The sequence below is a fragment of the Chaetodon trifascialis genome, chromosome 23 (genome assembly GCF_039877785.1).
Source record: "Chaetodon trifascialis isolate fChaTrf1 chromosome 23, fChaTrf1.hap1, whole genome shotgun sequence".
Lineage (NCBI taxonomy): Eukaryota > Metazoa > Chordata > Actinopteri > Chaetodontiformes > Chaetodontidae > Chaetodon > Chaetodon trifascialis.
The window spans coordinates 5,455,187-5,473,145 of record NC_092078.1 but is presented as its reverse complement, the minus strand read 5'-3'; the positions used below and the strand labels follow the sequence as shown (position 1 = coordinate 5,473,145).

General features: G+C 41.1%; 2 protein-coding genes and 1 pseudogene across 2 annotated transcripts; all 3 read left to right on the top strand.

Annotated features, from left to right (window-relative positions):
* The first annotated feature begins 461 nt into the window (after positions 1–461).
* Positions 462–2,242, top strand: LOC139351370 (zinc finger protein ZFP2-like). Its single transcript, XM_070993229.1, has 2 exons — positions 462–633; positions 796–2,242. Exons 1-2 carry the CDS (start codon positions 462–464, stop codon positions 2,151–2,153), a joined length of 1,530 nt encoding a protein of 509 aa, XP_070849330.1. The 3' UTR covers positions 2,154–2,242.
* A 1,284-nt stretch (positions 2,243–3,526) lies between these two features.
* LOC139351372 (zinc finger protein 45-like) lies at positions 3,527–6,037 on the top strand. The gene is made up of 2 exons (XM_070993233.1): positions 3,527–3,799; positions 3,959–6,037. Exons 1-2 carry the CDS (start codon positions 3,628–3,630, stop codon positions 5,227–5,229), a joined length of 1,443 nt encoding a protein of 480 aa, XP_070849334.1. The 5' UTR covers positions 3,527–3,627; the 3' UTR covers positions 5,230–6,037.
* A 1,015-nt stretch (positions 6,038–7,052) lies between these two features.
* LOC139351772 (zinc finger protein 271-like) lies at positions 7,053–17,254 on the top strand (annotated as a pseudogene).
* Positions 17,255–17,959: the final 705 nt, after the last annotated feature.

Genomic DNA, 17,959 nt, shown 5'->3' with positions numbered 1-17,959 from the left:
GTGTTGGACGAAATATTCTGATTATTCAGTTGGAAATACTAAAGTGCCATTCACAATACACTAAACAAGCGAGTTAAGGAACAGTACGGAAGTAAATTATATTTAGAAATAAGACGTTAAATGACGACTATGCCTGGCCTCTAATATTTGACTAATGATTGATGCCATATCGTGTATTATATGTTAGCTGCAGCTCGTCGAGTGGAGCTCTTTTTTTTTTTTTTTACCAATTTTACAACCCGTTGGATAGTTGAACAATACGTTTGATTTTATAAGTTGGTAATACTTTTCATTTTGATCTGAAACTGAAGTAACTCTTGTCCAGCTCCGCCCTCCACAGTCGGACCTTAATAGTGTGACACCCAGCGGAAGTAAACACAACAAGCGCCGGCAGCGTGAACTGGAGGAGTGATTGTCGTCGCTGTAGCACAGCTAATTATTGAGTTTGTGATTAAACAACAATGTATTCAGTCAAGCATTTGAGAGAGTTTGTCAACGAGCGGCTAACTGCTGCTGCTCAAGAAATATTGGCAGTTTTTACAAAAACTATCGTCGAGTACGAGGAAGAGATTGATCGTCAGCGCAAACTGCTGGATATCGTTTGGAAACCTGAAGTAAAGTTACACAAGATAGGTGTGTAAAAACGAATTATTGTCATAACACAGGGGACAGAGAATTCTTCTTCTACTCAATATAATGCCAGTTGGTTAAATGTGTGCTAGTTAGCTCGCATGTCTCCATGTTTCTCTTCTCCATCACAGTAGTATCTCTTCCTTTTGTTGTGTGTCCCTCCAGAGCTCCCACAGCAACATGTCTGTACGGAGGAGGAGGTTCACTGTGATCAGCAGCTGTGTGTTCAGGAGAGGAGCTCCAGTGTGGACCGAGAGGACCCAGAGCCTCCACAGATTAAAGAGGAGCAGGAGGAGCAGCTGCTTGTTCTGAAGCAGGAGACTGAAACCTTCATGTTGACTCCGACTTCTGATGAAAACCATCACAATGAACCAGATCCAAAAAATGACCACCAGCTCGTCCGTCACAGCTCTGATGTAGCTGAGAGCCGAGATCAGAGAGGAGGCAGGAGTGGAGAGTCAGGATCAACTGAAGATGCAGAGCCAAAACTAAAGGAAAGACGTCACAAGAGAGAAAGACACAGGAGTGATGCATCTAACTCTAACCTGTCAGAGATGAACTGTGATGCTCACACAGGTAAAAAGTCTGTCAAATGTGACACATGTGGAAAGACTTTTAAGTTTCAATCCGAGTTGAATATACACATGAGAAGCCACACAGGTGAGAGACCGTATTCTTGTGACACCTGTGGAAAAAGATTCAGTCAAGCGTCAGTGTTAAACGCCCATTTAAGAATCCACACAGGTGAGAAGCCGCACCTCTGCAAGACCTGCGGGAAAAGATTCTGTTACTCATCAGCATTGAAAAAGCATGTCAGAGTTCACACAGGCGAGACGCTGTATTCTTGCGACACCTGTGGGAAAGATTTCAAATCCAGAGGTAACTTGAACGTCCACATGAGAATCCACACATGTGAGAAGCCGTACCTGTGCAAGACCTGCGGGAAAAGATTTACTCAAGCGTCAATATTGAACACACACTTAGCAGTCCACACGGGTGAGAAGCCGTACCTCTGCAAGACCTGCGGGAAAAGATTCAGTTTCTCATCAACATTAAAAAACCATGTCAGAATCCACACAGGTGAGAAGCCGTACATTTGCAACACCTGTCGGAAGAGATTCCGCCAGCTGTCACAGTTGAAAAGACACATGTCAGTCCACACAGGTGAGAGACCATACACTTGCAACACATGTGGGAAAGATTTCAAATCCAGCAGTAACTTGAAAAACCATGTCAGAATCCACACAGGTGAGAAGCCGTACACTTGCATTACCTGTCGGAAGAGATTCTGCCGGCTGTCACACTTGAAAAGTCACATGTCAGTCCACACAGGTGAGAGACCATACACTTGCAACACCTGTGGGAAAGATTTCAAATCCAGCAGTAACTTGAAAAGCCATGTCAGAATCCACACAGGTGAGAAGCCGTACATTTGCAACACCTGTCAGAAGAGATTCTGCCAGCTGTCACACTTGAAAAGACACATGTCAGTCCACACAGGTGAGAGAGCGTACGCTTGCTGAATGTGGGGAAGGTTTCAGAGTGAGAGTAGAGTTGACGGTCCATGTGAGAAGAGCTCACGCTGGTGAGAAGCCGCACCTCTGCAAGACCTGCAGGGTCAAAGCATTTGCGACACTCGTTGAACTTTTACTCAAATGACATGCTTGAAAAACCACCTGATTGAACTGACTTGATTTTTTTACTGAATGCTAATGAATGTTACTACATGTACTGTCTTAAAGTTTACTGTCCATTGATTGACTGATGGTGAAGCCAGTTTTTAGTTGGATATTGACTCTGGATTCAGCGTCGTCTTCTCTCTCAGTGTTGGCAGGAGGAGGACGTTAGCTCACCTCCTCGTGTTCAACCCCTCGGCGTTCCTGGGGACCTTATATGAATAATGTGTGTAATGTGTGTGTATGGAAACATTATACATACCTCACTTCAGTATATTACTTTTTAAAATACTGTCTTGTTCAGTATCGTCATGCTGAGTTGATCATTTGTGGAAATGGTTAATGAGAAAAATGAATAAATTTGCCTCATTAGCACACTTGATCTCATTGTTTATTATATATACATATTTGTATTGAACGTGCTTTTTCAAAAGTTTCATCTACTTTCCTGAGCTCAAAATTTGCCAAGAGACAGGTGTCAGAGAAAGGACACAAAGCAGTCGAGCACAAGAAGGTGAAGAAGGGGAACAGCAGTTACTGTGTGACGTGACCCAGTGACTCCAGATCAATAGTGACATTTATCAGCACACTGGCCAAACAGAACTCACTTCTTTTTATTGGATTTTAGTGCAGTTAGCCGAGGGTTGACAAAGTCTCAAATAGTGAACTGAAGACATTGTTATTTAATCACAAATTCAGTGATTATGTAGCTTAATAAAGCTACTACGATAACAATAAGTATTCCAGTTAGTTCAACGTAAGACTGCATTCAGCACATGGAGTGATTTTACTTCCGCCGACGTCACGCCGCTAAGGTTCCGACAGTGGAAGGCGGGATCTTTTCTTTCCGCTTACAACGGATGGCATCTTATTCCAAACTTCTCAGTTTAATATCCGTTAAAAGGATGGACTCAACCTCGCTTCAAGGACATCTGGTCATCTTTAAAAAACCACTGCTTTGAACGAACAGCCACCTTGTTTGTGACTTCACAGACTAATATTTGACTCTAATGATTGATGCCATATCGTGTATTATATGTTAGCTGCAGCTCGTCGAGTGGAGCTCATTTTTCCCAATTTTACAACCCGTTGGATAGTTGAACAATACGTTTGATTTTATAAGTTGGGAATACTTTTCATTTTGATCTGAAACTGAGGTAACTCTTGTCCAGCTCCGCCCTCCACAGTCGGACCTTAACAGTGTGACACCCAGCGGAAGTAAACACAACAAGCGCCGGCAGCGTGAGCTGCAGGAGTGAACTGGAGGACTGATTGTCGTGGCTGTAACGCAGCCAATTATTGAATTTGTGATTAAACAACAATGTCTTCAGTGGAGTATTTGAGAGAGTTTGTCAACGAGCGGCTAACTGCTGCTGCTCAAGAAATATTCGCAGTTTTTACAAAAACTATCGTCGAGTACGAGGAAGAGATCGATCGTCAGCGCAAACTGCTGGATATCGTTTGGAAACCAGAAGTAAAGTTACACAGGATAGGTGTGTAAAAACGACTTATTGTCATAACACAGGGGACAGAGAATTCTTCTACTCAATGTAATGCCAGTTGGTTAAATGTATGCTAGTTAGCTCGCATGTCTCCATGTTTCTCTTCTCCATCACAGTAGTATCTCTTCCTTTTGTTGTGTGTCCCTCCAGAGCTCCCACAGCAACATGTCTGTACGGAGGAGGAGGTTCACTGTGATCAGCAGCTGTGTGTTCAGGAGAGGAGCTCCAGTGTGGACCGAGAGGACCCAGAGCCTCCACAGATTAAAGAGGAGCAGGAGGAGCAGCTGCTTGTTCTGAAGCAGGAGACTGAAACCTTCATGTTGACTCCGACTTCTGATGAAAAGGATCACAATGAACCAGATCCAAAAAATGACCACCAGCTCGTCCGTCACAGCTCTGATGTAGCTGAGAGCCGAGATCAGAGAGGAGGCAGGAGTGGAGAGTCAGGATCAACTAAAGATGCAGAGCCAGAGCCAAAGGAAAGACGTCAGAAGAGAGAAAGACACAGGAGTGATGCATCTAACTCTAACCTGTCAGAGATGAACTGTGATGCTCACACAGGTAAAAAGTCTGTCAAATGTGACACATGTGGAAAGATTTTCAAGTGTCAATCCAAGTTAAATAGACACATGAGAAGCCACACAGGTGAGAGACCGTATTCTTGTGACACCTGTGGAAAAAGATTCAGTCAAACGTCAGTGTTAAACGCCCATTTAAGAATCCACACAGGTGAGAAGCCGCACCTCTGCAAGACCTGCGGGAAAAGATTCTGCCAGATGTCACACTTGAAAAGACATATGGTAGTTCACACAGGTGAGAGACCGTATTCTTGTGACACCTGTGGAAAAACATTCAGTCAAGCGTCAGTGTTGAACGCCCACTTAAGAATCCACACAGGTGAGAAGCCGTACCTCTGCAAGACCTGCGGGAAAAAATTCTGTTACGCATCAGCATTGAATACACATGTCAGAATCCACACAGGCGAGAAGCCATACCTCTGCAAGACCTGCGGGAAAAGATTCAGTGACTCCTCAGCATTGAAAACACATGTCAGAATCCACACAGGCGAGAAGCCGTACATCTGCAAGACCTGCGGGAAAAGATTCTCTCGAGCGTCAGAATTAACCAGACACTTAAGAATCCACACAGGTGAGATGCCGTACCTCTGCCAGACCTGCGGGAGAAGATTCAGTAACTTATCAGTATGTAAAATACATGTCAGAGTCCACACAGGCGAGAAGCCGTACCCCTGCAAGACCTGCGGGAAAAGATTCAGTGACTTATCAACATTGAAGAAGCATATCAGAATCCACACAGGTGAGAAGCCATACCTCTGCAAGACCTGCGGGAAAAGATTCAGTGACTCATCAGCATTTCAAAAGCATGTCAGAATCCACACACGTGAGAAGCCGTTCATTTGAATCACCTGTCAAAAGAGATTTTGTCGGACTCAAGAGTTGAATTGGCACATGTTAGTTCGCACTGGTGAGAGACCGTACATTCATAAAACACGCGGGAAAGATTTCAGACTTAACAGGAACTTGAAAGTCCACATGAGGACACACACACAGGTGAGAAGCCGTACGTCTGCAAGACCTGTGGGAAAAGATTCAGTGACTCATCAGCATTTCAAAAGCATGTCAGAATCCACACTGGTGAGAGAGCGTACGCTTGCTGAACGTGGGGAAAGTTTCAGAGTGAGAGTAGAGTTGACGGTCCACGTGAGAAGAGCTCACGCTGGTGAGAAGCCACACCTCTGTAAGACCTGCAGGGTCAAAGCAATTGCGACACTCGTTGAACTTTTACTCAAATGACATGCTTGAAAAACCACCTGATTGAACTGACTTTATTTTTTTTTACTGAATGCTAATGAATGTTACTACATGTACTCAAGTATTGTCTTAAAGTTTAAAGTTTATTGTCCATTGATTGACTGATGGTGAAGTCAGTTTTAAGTTGGATATTGACTCTGGATTCAGCGTCGTCTTCTCTCTCAGTGTTGGCAGGAGGAGGACGTTAGCTCACCTCCAGCCCTCGTGTTCAACCCCTCGGCGTTCCTGGGGACCTTATATGAATAATGTGTATAATGTGTGTGTATGGAAACATTATACATACCTCACTTCAGTATATTACTTTTTAAAATACTGTCTTGTTCAGTATCGTCATGCTGAGTTGCTCATTTGTGGAATTGGTTAATGAGAAAAATGAATAAATTTGCCTCATTAGCACACTTGATCTCATTGTTTATTATATATACATATTTGTATTGAACGTGCTTTTTCAAAAGTTTCATCTACTTTTCTGAGCTCAAAATTTGCCAAGAGACAGGTGTCAGAGAAAGGACACAAAGCAGTCGAGCACAAGAAGGTGAAGAAGGGGAACAGCAGTTACTGTGTGACCTGACCCAGTGACTCCAGATCAATAGTGACATTTATCAGCACACTGGCCAAACAGAACTCACTTCTTTTTATTGGATTTTAGTGCAGTTAGCCGAGGGTTGACAAAGTCTCAAATAGTGAACTGAAGACATTGTTATTTAATCACAAATTCAGTGATTATGTAGCTTAATAAAGCTACTACGATAACAATAAGTATTCCAGTTAGTTCAACGTAAGACTGCATTCAGCACATGGAGTGTTTTTACTTCCGCCGACGTCACGCCGATAAGGTTCCGACAGTGGAAGGCGGGAGCTTTTCTTTCCGCTTACAGCGGATGGCATCTTATTCCAAACTTCTCAGTTTAATATCCGTTTAAAGGATGGACATCAACCTCGCTTCAAGGACATCTGGTCATCTTTTATAAACCACTGCTTTGAACGAACAGCCACCTTGTTTGTGACTTCACAGGCGATGATTTTACATTAAAAAAGAAATGGTGGTGGACGAAGTATTCTGATTATTTAGGTAGAAATACTAAAGTGCCATTCACAACACACTCAACAAGTTAGTTAAGGAACAGTACGGAAGTATTAGGTGCAAATTATGTTTAAAAATAAGACGTTAAATGACGACTATGCATGGCCTCTAATATTTGACTCTAATGATTGATGCCATTTCGTGTAATATTTATTAGTTCCAGCGCGTCGAGTGGAGCTCATTTTTCCCAATTTTACAACCCGCTGGATGGTTTAACAATACATTTTGATTTTATAAGTTGGGAATACTTTTCATTTTGATCTGAAACTGTGAAGTAACTCTTGTCCAGCTCCGCCCTCCACAGTCGGACCTTAACAGTGTGACACCCAGCGGAAGTAAACACAACAAGCGCCAGCAGCGTGAGCTGCAGGAGTGAACTGGAGGACTGATTGTCGTGGCTGTAACGCAGCTAATTATTGAATTTGTGATTAAACAACAATGTCTTCAGTGGAGTATTTGAGAGAGTTTGTCAACGAGCGGCTAACTGCTGCTGCTCAAGAAATATTGGCAGTTTTTACAAAAACTATCGTCGAGTACGAGGAAGAGATCGATCGTCAGCGCAAACTGCTGGATATCGTTTGGAAACCTGAAGTAAAGTTACACAGGATAGGTGTGTAAAAACAAATTATTGTCATAACACAGGGGACAGAGAATTCTTCTTCTACTCCATATAATGCCAGTTGGTTAAATGTATGCTAGTTAGCTCGCATGTCTCCATGTTTCTCTTCTCCATCACAGTAGTATCTCTTCCTTTTGTTGTGTGTCCCTCCAGAGCTCCCACAGCAACATGTCTGTACGGAGGAGGAGGTTCACTGTGATCAGCAGCTGTGTGTTCAGGAGAGGAGCTCCAGTGTGGACCGAGAGGACCCAGAGCCTCCACAGATTAAAGAGGAGCAGGAGGAGCAGCTGCTTGTTCTGAAGCAGGAGACTGAAACCTTCATGTTGACTCCGACTTCTGATGAAAGCCATCACAATGAACCAGATCCAAAAAATGACCACCAGCTCGTCCATCACAGCTCTGATGTAGCTGAGAGCCGAGATCAGAGAGGAGGCAGGAGTGGAGAGTCAGGATCAACTGAAGATGCAGAGCCAAAACTAAAGGAAAGACGTCACAAGAGAGAAAGACACAGGAGTGATGCATCTAACTCTAACCTGTCAGAGATGAACTGTGATGCTCACACAGGTAAAAAGTCTGTCAAATGTGACACATGTGGAAAGACTTTTAAGTTTCAATCCGAGTTGAATATACACATGAGAAGCCACACAGGTGAGAGACCGTATTCTTGTGACACCTGTGGAAAAAGATTCAGTCAAACGTCAGTGTTAAACACCCATTTAAGAATCCACACAGGTGAGAAGCCGCACCTCTGCAAGACGTGCGGGAAAAGATTCTGCCAGATGTCACACTTGAAAAGACATATGGTAGTTCACACAGGTGAGAGACCGTATTCTTGTGACACCTGTGGAAAAACATTCAGTCAAGCGTCAGATTTGAACGCCCACTTAAGAATCCACACAGGTGAGAAGCCGTATTCTTGCAACACCTGTGGGAAAGATTTCAAATTCAGCAGTAACTTGAAAAGCCATGTCAGAAAACACACAGGTGAGAAGCCGTACATTTGCAACACCTGTCAGGAGAGATTCTGCCAGCTGTCACATTTGAAAAGACACATGTCAGTCCACACAGGTGAGAGAGCGTACGCTTGCTGAATGTGGGGAAGGTTTCAGAGTGAGAGTAGAGTTGGCGGTCCATGTGAGAAGAGCTCACGCTGGTGAGAAGCCGCACCTCTGCAAGACCTGCGGGTCAAAGCATTTGCATTGAGAACTTTTACTCAAATGACATGTTTGAAAAACCACCTGATTGAACTGACTTTATTTTTTTTACTGAATGCTAATGAATGTTACTACATGTACTGTCTTAAAGTTTATTGTTCATTGATTGACTGATGGTGAAGCCAGTTTTAAGTTGGATATTGACTCTGGATTCAGCGTCATCTTCTCTCTCAGTGTTGGCAGGAGGAGGACGTTAGCTCACCTCCAGCCCTCGTGTTCAACCCCTCGGCGTTCCTGGGGACCTTATATGAATAATGTGTATAATGTGTGTGTATGGAAACATTATACATACCTTACTTCAGTATATTACTTTTTAAAATACTGTCTTGTTCAATATCGTCATGCTGAGTTGCTCATTTGTGGAATTGGTTAATGAGAAAAATGAATAAATTTGCCTCATTAGCACACTTGATCTCATTGTTTATTATATATACATATTTGTATTGAACGTGCTTTTTCAAAAGTTTCATCTACTTTCCTGAGCTCAAAATTTGCCAAGAGACAGGTGTCAGAGAAAGGACACAAAGCAGTCGAGCACAAGAAGGTGAAGAAGGGGAACAGCAGTTACTGTGTGACGTGACCCAGTGACTCCAGATCAATAGTGACATTTATCAGCACACTGGCCAAACAGAACTCACTTCTTTTTATTGGATATTAGTGCAGTTAGCCGAGGGTAGACAAAGTCTCAAATAGTGAACTGAAGACATTGTTATTTAATCACAAATTCAGTGATTATGTAGCTTAATAAAGCTACTACGATAACAATAAGTATTCCAGTTAGTTCAACGTAAGACTGCATTCAGCACATGGAGTGATTTTACTTCCGCCGACGTCACGCTGATAAGGTTCCGACAGTGGAAGAGCGGGAGCTTTGGGGGACGGGGGCATGATGGCGTGAGACAACTCGTTCGACTGTTCACACCTAAAGGAAAGAAAGAATATACCTTGATGGAAATTGGACTTTGATTAAGCAAAGAGCGGGGGAAGCTAAAATAAAAACTTTTTTGAACCATTTGCGGCCAAATGACAAGCCTTTAAACGGCTCCTGACTAGCTCACGCTAGCAGTAAGCTTACCAGCTTAGCAAACTTTTCACATGCAGAGCTGAAATTGAGCCAGTTCATCTATGGACCGATGCAGAGGAAGAGTACGAGGACGTGGAAAAATAAGACCCAGGTCTGGCAAAGTAAGCAGAAATTTGTTCTCTACTTCCTATAACGATACTTCTGAGGACATGGAAGCAAGCGCCATGAACATGCATAGCTATGCAAAGACTCATAGCCCCGAACGGGTGCCATTACCTGACTCCGACTCGGCACCTTCAACACCGGCGCCCAAGAAAGGGAAAACTAAGTCAAGCACTCCGGCCTCCAAGAAGGACAGAGTCCAGCTTACGCTCGCCGACCTACAAGAAAATATTGAGAGGATGCTGGCAGACAAAATAAATGAAAGAGCCGACGGCCTGGAGAAGAAGGCAGATGAGCTTGGTCAGCTCATTAAACAAAACACGGAAAGTATCAAAGACTTAAAAGAAAATGCCGAATTCCTGTTCAATGAAGTTCAAGATATGAAAAAAGATGTTACCACGATCCAAAAGGCCTCCTCTGAACACGAGAAGAAAATCTCGGAGCTGGAGGAAAAACTAAACGAAGCTGGGCGGTACCAGAGACGATGGAGGCTGAGGCTGTACGGGCTACCGGAGCAGGAGGGAGAGGACGTCAAACGGCGGCTGACTGAGATCTGCTCGGCGATCGCACCGGAGGTCGGGGACCCTCTCTCCCATGTTGACATCAGCCACAGGATCGGAAGGCGGATGGAAGGCAAAACTCGACCAGTAATCATCAGGTTCGTCACAAGATCAGCAAAAGACATCATGTGGAAGAAAGGGAAAGGTTCAGAGTACCTGTCTTCAAAGAGACTGCGCTTCGGGGAAGACCTGACGGCGAAGGACAAGGAGACCCGCGACAAGTTGTGGCCCCAAATTGAAGCAGCTCGGAAAGAGGGAAGGAAAGCCTTTTTCGTTGGGGTCAGAGCCATAATCGACGGCAAGGAACTGCGGCCTGAGAAGGGGACTACCTGACAGGTTAGACCTGGAAAGTGAAGCCCCCGCCAGAATAATAACCGAAGGTATTATGACTGTTAATTTGATATGATTAATAGGTGTTGAAAACTACGAAACTACATACAGACGAGAGTGTCACTGTGTTCAATTAATGTTAGGGGTATCAGAGATGTATTGAAAAGGAAAGCTATATTTTTGTTTTGCAAAAAGTATAAGGCTGATTTTTATTTTCTGCAGGAGACACACGCCTTAGTGTCAGATTATAAATTTTGGAAAAACCAGTGAGGAGATGACATTTGGATGTCCTATGGTAGTAACAGATCGTTGGGCGTCGCTATTCTAAAAGGGAACTTTAAAGGAAAGATTTTGAAAAGTAAAACACATATTTTTGGAAGGTGGGTTGTTTTAGTTGTTGAATTAATGGACAATGTTTTTGTGCTGGGGAATATATATGGAACAAATAATAGTGTAAAAAATAAAACATTATTTCAAGAATATGAGGGGGATATTTCACAAATTAGGGTTTCATTTCCTCAAGCCAAATTAATTTTAGGGGGTTACTGGAATTCAGTCCAAAACCCATCACTAGACTGTATACCACACCGTTCTGTACGAGCGGACAAAAATGCAGAATTTGAAAATATATGTGTTAATTTAAATTGTTTTGACGTTTGGAGGCATATAAATCCTGGTAAGTCTTTTTTTACATGGAATACTAAAGATCTGAGTAAACAGTCCAGAATAGATTTTTGGTTAATATCTAGAGAATTAGAAAAACAAGTTATAGAGACATATATTGAGCTCTCTGTGCTCACAGATCACAAACTTATTTACCTATCAGTAAGTTCAAATAAAATACTACAAGGTAAAAGACCTAATACAGGTTACTGGAAATTCAATGGCACTTTATTAAAGGATAAACAATTTTTAGATACTACAAAATCAATTATTAAAGAAAGTTGGATAACAGGTAAGACCTTGAACTCATATTGTGGACAGTGGGAGTTAATGAAATATAAAATTAGAAGATTGGCAATTCAGAGAGGTAAGGAAATAGCAAAAAATAAACGTATTAAAGAAGAGGGTATAGTTAAAGAGATAATCATTATACATGAAAAGAATCAACTGTCTCAAGAAGATAAAACAAATCTAACTAAACTTCAGTTAGAACTAGATCAGTTATATGAAGAAAAGGCCAAAGGAGCTTTTATAAGATCCAGACGGAGATGGATGGAGGAGGGAGAGAAGAATACAAGATACTTTTTTAACTTGGAAAAGAGAAATGCTGAACTCTCCTCCATTCATAAACGTAACATTAATGGTCAGACCTCAGTAAATATGAAGGAAATCTCTAATTATGTTAAGAACTTCTATGAAGAGCTTTATGCTGAGAAGCTTCATAATACTGATGAAGCCTTTTTTTCCTCAATAAAGAATGTAGTAAAATGTATTGATGAAGACTCCAAGAAAGTATGTGATGAGAAAGTAACTGCTGCTGAGATCAAAATTTGTATATCCAAATTGAAAGATAATAAATCTCCTGGCAATGATGGATTGACCAGTGAACTCTACAAAGAGTTCAAAGATGACATCGCAGACTTTCTGTTATGTGTATCTTGAGGGTGCTAAACTACCACCTACAATGTCTCAAGGACTTATTACTTTAATACCAAAACCAGGCAAAGATTTATTACTGGTTGAAAATTGGAGACCTATAACTTTAATAAATAATGATGAGAAACTATTTTCATTGATCTTTGCGCAGAGACTTAAAGCTTGCCTCAATACAATTATTGATGAGTGTCAGTCAGGTTTTATGAAAGGACGGCACATAAGTAACAATGTTTGTTTAATCTTAGACCTGATTGATTACAATGATCTGCTTGAAGACGACAGCTATATTCTTTTTGTGGATTATTATTATAAGGCTTTTGATAAAGTAGCTCACAGCTTTCTCTTCAAAACCTTAGATCTGTTTGGATTTGGTAACTACATTAAATCTGCCATTCAGCTGTTATATAAAGATTGTAAAAGTTCAGTTAGACTGTCTACAGGCACAACACAGAGCTTTAATATATGTAGAGGAATCAAACAAGGAGATCCTGCTGCACCCTTTTTATTTCTGTTAGTCATGCAAACCATGTTAGTGCACATTAATCAAAGCAACTTTAGTGGTATTAAATTAGACAGAAAAGAAATGAAGAGTTGCCAACTAACAGACGACACCACAATTTTTCTAAAAAATGGAAAGGAGGTTAAAAAAGCCATTGAATGCCTGAACAAGTTTTCAGAGGTATCAGGGTTAACTGTAAATATTGGAAAGTGTGATCTGTTTGCTTTAAAAGAGAAGCCTAATGACCTACTTGAAATCTGTGGGATTCCTATTAAAGATGTGGTTTCATATCTGGGTATCAAAATATGTAAAAATCAAAAGGAACGGGCTAATATGAACCTGGATCCTCTAGTAAAAAAAGTGGAAAAGAAATTTGATTTTTGGTTGTTAAGAGATCTATCTCTGAATGGACGTGTGTTACTTGCTAAAAGTGAAGGTCTTTCACGACTAGTTTACCCAGCAATGGTCATGGATGTTCCACAAGAATTTACTGGACAGATTGACAGGAAAATGTTTGACTTTATATGGAAAAACAAACCACATTATTTAAAAAAGAATGTACTATGTAATTCATACTCTGAAGGAGGTTTAAATGTGTTGGACTTTGGCACATCTAACACAGTCTTTAAGATCAATTGGTTTAAACGATATATAAAAGAAAAAGACAAATTATGGTTTATTATCCCAGAACTGTTATTTAGGAAGGTAGGTGGTATTGAGTTTCTGCTGCATTGTAATTTTGATGTGAATGAGATTCCTGTCAATCTGTCTAATTTCCATAAACAAGCCTTAATGTCATGGTTAATGATATACAAGCACAGTTTCTCTCCACACAGATCTTTAATCTGGAACAATAAAGACATCAAATATAAAAATAAAACATTGTTTCTTGATGGTTGGGTGGGAAACAACATTATATTTGTCACACAATTATTAAATAGAAACAGACACCTGTACAGCTATACAGAATTCCTAACGAAATATAAAATCCCTGTCACTCCTAAAGAATATGCAATAGTTTTTGACGCAATTCCTACTGGACTGCTGACACTTCTGCAAGGGGGAGAGGAGGAGAACACACAATATTCATCAAAACTTTCTGTTGGTGGAGTACAATTAATAAGTAACAAATGTACCAATAAACATATTAGAAAATTGTACCACCAAACCTCAACCCCTCAGTCAAAATCCATCTGGAATTCAAAATTTGAAAATATTGAATGGACATCTGTATGGACGTTCAATCAGAAATTTTTTGTAACAAATAAAATCAAGGAAGTAGCCTTCAAAATATTACATTTAATTTACCCAACGAATCATGTTGTTGTAAGATTTGGAGTCGTGGAGAGAAACTGTGTGTTTTGTAACCATGAGACAGAAACTATCTGCCATTTATTTTTTGAATGTGTTTGTTGTCAAATATTTTGGTCAAAAGTAGAGCAGTTCTACAATGTACAGACTGGTTCCAATATTCGGCTGAGAGAAAGAATGTTTTATTTTTTTATGAAAATAGTTCTAGTGAACATCGAAAGAGTTACATCTTGAATTTACTTATATTGTATGGCAAGTATTATATTCACAAGTGCAAGTGGAGTCAAAAACCTCCAACAATACAGCAGTTTATAAAGGAAGTACAGTTTTATATGACCTCCTTACACAGTGTAAAAGACAAAAGAGCAATGAAGACTCTGGACATTTGTGAATCCTTTAACATGTTTAATTAGTTTTGCAGGTACCCTAAATGTTTATGTATATATGTACATTTGTATATATTGTATATTTGTATATACACTGGTGTTTGTATATATTGTAATGTATATATTGTGTGGTGGACACTATCAATAAAAAAAAAAGAGCGGGAGCTTTTCTTTCCGCTTACAGCGGATGGCATCTTATTCCAAACTTATCAGTTTAATATCCGTTAAAAGGATGGACATCAACCTCGCTTCAAGGACATCTGGTCATCTTTTATAAACCACTGCTTTGAACGAACAGCCACCTTGTTTGTGACTTCACAGACGATGATTTTACATTAAAAAAGAAATGGTGGTGGACGAATTATTCTGATTATTTAGGTGGAAATACTAAAGTGCCATTCACAACACACTCAACAAGTTAGTTAAGGAACAGTACGGAAGTATTAGGTGCAAATTATGTTTAAAAATAAGACGTTAAATGACGACTATGCATGGCCTCTAATATTTGACTCTAATGATTGATGCCATTTCGTGTAATATTTATTAGTTCCAGCGCGTCGAGTGGAGCTCAGTTTTCCCAATTTTACAACCCGTTGGATGGTTTAACAATACGTTTGATTTTATAAGTTGGTAATACTTTTCATTTTGATCTGAAACTGTGAAGTAACTCTTGTCCAGCTCCGCCCTCCACAGTCGGACCTTAACAGTGTGACACCCAGCGGAAGTAAACACAACAAGCGTCGGCAGCGTGAGCTGCAGGAGTGAACTGGAGGGGTGATTGTCGTCGCTGTAGCACAGCTAATTATTGAATTTTTAATTAAACAACAATGTCTTCAGTGGAACATTTGAGAGAGTTTGTCAACGAGCGGCTAACTGCTGCTGCTCAAGAAATATTGGCAGTTTTTACAAAAACTGTCGTCGAGTACGAGGAAGAGATCGATCGTCAGCGCAAACTGCTGGATATCGTTTGGAAACCTGAAGTAAAGTTACACAGGATAGGTGTGTAAAAACGAATAATTGTCATAACACAGGGGACAGAGAATTCTTCTTCTACTCCATATAATGCCAGTTGGTTAAATGTATGCTAGTTAGCTCGCATGTCTCCATGTTTCTCTTCTCCATCACAGTAGTATCTCTTCCTTTTGTTGTGTGTCCCTCCAGAGCTCCCACAGCAACATGTCTGTACGGAGGAGGAGGTTCACTGTGATCAGCAGCTGTGTGTTCAGGAGAGGAGCTCCAGTGTGGACCGAGAGGACCCAGAGCCTCCACAGATTAAAGAGGAGCAGGAGGAGCAGCTGCTTGTTCTGAAGCAGGAGACTGAAACCTTCACGTTGACTCCGACTTATGATGAAAACGATCACAGTGAACCCGATCCAAAAAATGACCACCAGCTTGTCTGTCACAGCTCTGATGTAGCTGAGAGCCGAGATCAGAGAGGAGGCAGGAGTGGAGAGTCAGGATCAACTGAAGATGCAGAGCCAGAGCCAGAGGAAAGACGTCAGAAGAGAGAAAGACACAGGAGTGATGCATCTAACTCTAACCTGTCAGAGATGAACTGTGATGCTCACACAGGTAAAAAGTCTTTCAAATGTGACACATGTGGAAAGATTTTTCAGTGTCAATCCAAGTTAAATATACACATGAGAAGCCACACAGGTGAGAAGCCGTACATTTGCAGCACCTGTCGGAAGAGATTCTGCCGGCTGTCACACTTGAAAATTCACATGTCAGTCCACACAGATGAGAGACCATACATTTGCAAGACATGTGGGAAAGATTTCAAATTCAGCAGTAACTTGAAAAGCCATGTCAGAAAACACACAGGTGAGAAGCCGTACATTTGCAACACCTGTCAGGAGAGATTCTGCCAGCTGTCACAGTTGAAAAGACACATGTCAGTCCACACAGGTGAGAGACCATACATTTGCAAGACATGTGGGAAAGATTTCAAATGCAGTAGTAACTTGAAAAACCATGTCATAATCCACACAGGTGAGAAGCCGTACATTTGCAGCACCTGTCGGAAGAGATTCTGCCGGCTGTCACACTTGAAAATTCACATGTCAGTCCACACAGATGAGAGACCATACAGTTGCAAGACATGTGGGAAAGATTTCAAATTCAGCAGTAACTTGAAAAGCCATGTCAGAAAACACACAGGTGAGAAGCCGTACATTTGCAACACCTGTCAGGAGAGATTCTGCCAGCTGTCACACTTGAAAAGTCACATGTCAGTCCACACAGGTGAGAGAGCGTACGCTTGCTGAACGTGGGGAAGGTTTCAGAGTGAGAGTAGAGTTGACGGTCCATGTGAGAAGAGCTGACGCTGGTGAGAAGCCGCACCTCTGTAAGACCTGCAGGGTCAAAGCATTTGCGACACTCGTTGAACTTTTACTCAAACTTGAAAAGCCATGTCAGAAAGGTGCTTGAAAAACCACCCGATTGAACTGACTTTATTTTTTTACTTAATGCTAATCAATGTTACTACATGTACTCAAGTATTGTCTTAAAGTTTAATATTTATTGTTCATTGATTGACTGATGGTGAAGCCATTTTCAAGTTGGATATTGACTCTGGATTCAGCGTCATCTTCTCTCTCAGTGTTGGCAGGAGGAGGACGTTAGCTCACCTCCAGCCCTCGTGTTCAACCCCTCGGCGTTCCTGGGGACCTTATATGAATAATGTGTATAATGTGTGTGTATGGAAACATTATACATACCTCACTTCAGTATATTACTTTTTAAAATACTGTCTTGTTCAACACGTCATGCTGAGTTGCTCATTTGTGGAAATGGTTAATGAAAAAAAATGAATAAATTTGCCTCATTAGCACACTTGATCTCATTGTTTATTATATATACATATTTGTATTGAACGTGCTTTTTCAAAAGTTTCATCTACTTTTCTGAGCTCAAAATTTGCCAAGAGACAGGTGTCAGAGAAAGGACACAAAGCAGTCGAGCATAAGAAGGTGAAGAAGGGGAACAGCAGTTACTGTGTGACGTGACCCAGTGACTCCAGATCAATAGTGACATTTATCAGCACACTGGCCAAACAGAACTCACTTCTTTTTATTGGATTTTAGTGCAGTTAGCCGAGGGTTGACAAAGTCTCAAATAGTGAACTGAAGACATTGTTATTAAATCACAAATTCAGTGATTATGTAGCTTAATAAAGCTACTACGATAACAATAAGTATTCCAGTTAGTTCAACGTAAGAATGCATTCAGCACATGGAGTGTTTTTACTTCCGCCAACGTCACGCCGCTAAGGTTCCGACAGTGGAAGGCGGGAGCTTTTCTTTCCGCTTACAGCGGATGGCATCTTATTCCAAACTTATCAGTTTAATATCCGTTAAAAGGATGGACATCAACCTCGCTTCAAGGACATCTGGTCATCTTTTATAAACCACTGCTTTGAACGAACAGCCACCTTGTTTGTGACTTCACAGACGATGATTTTCCATTAAAAAAGAAATGGTGTTGGACGAAATATTCTGATTATTCAGTTGGAAATACTAAAGTGCCATT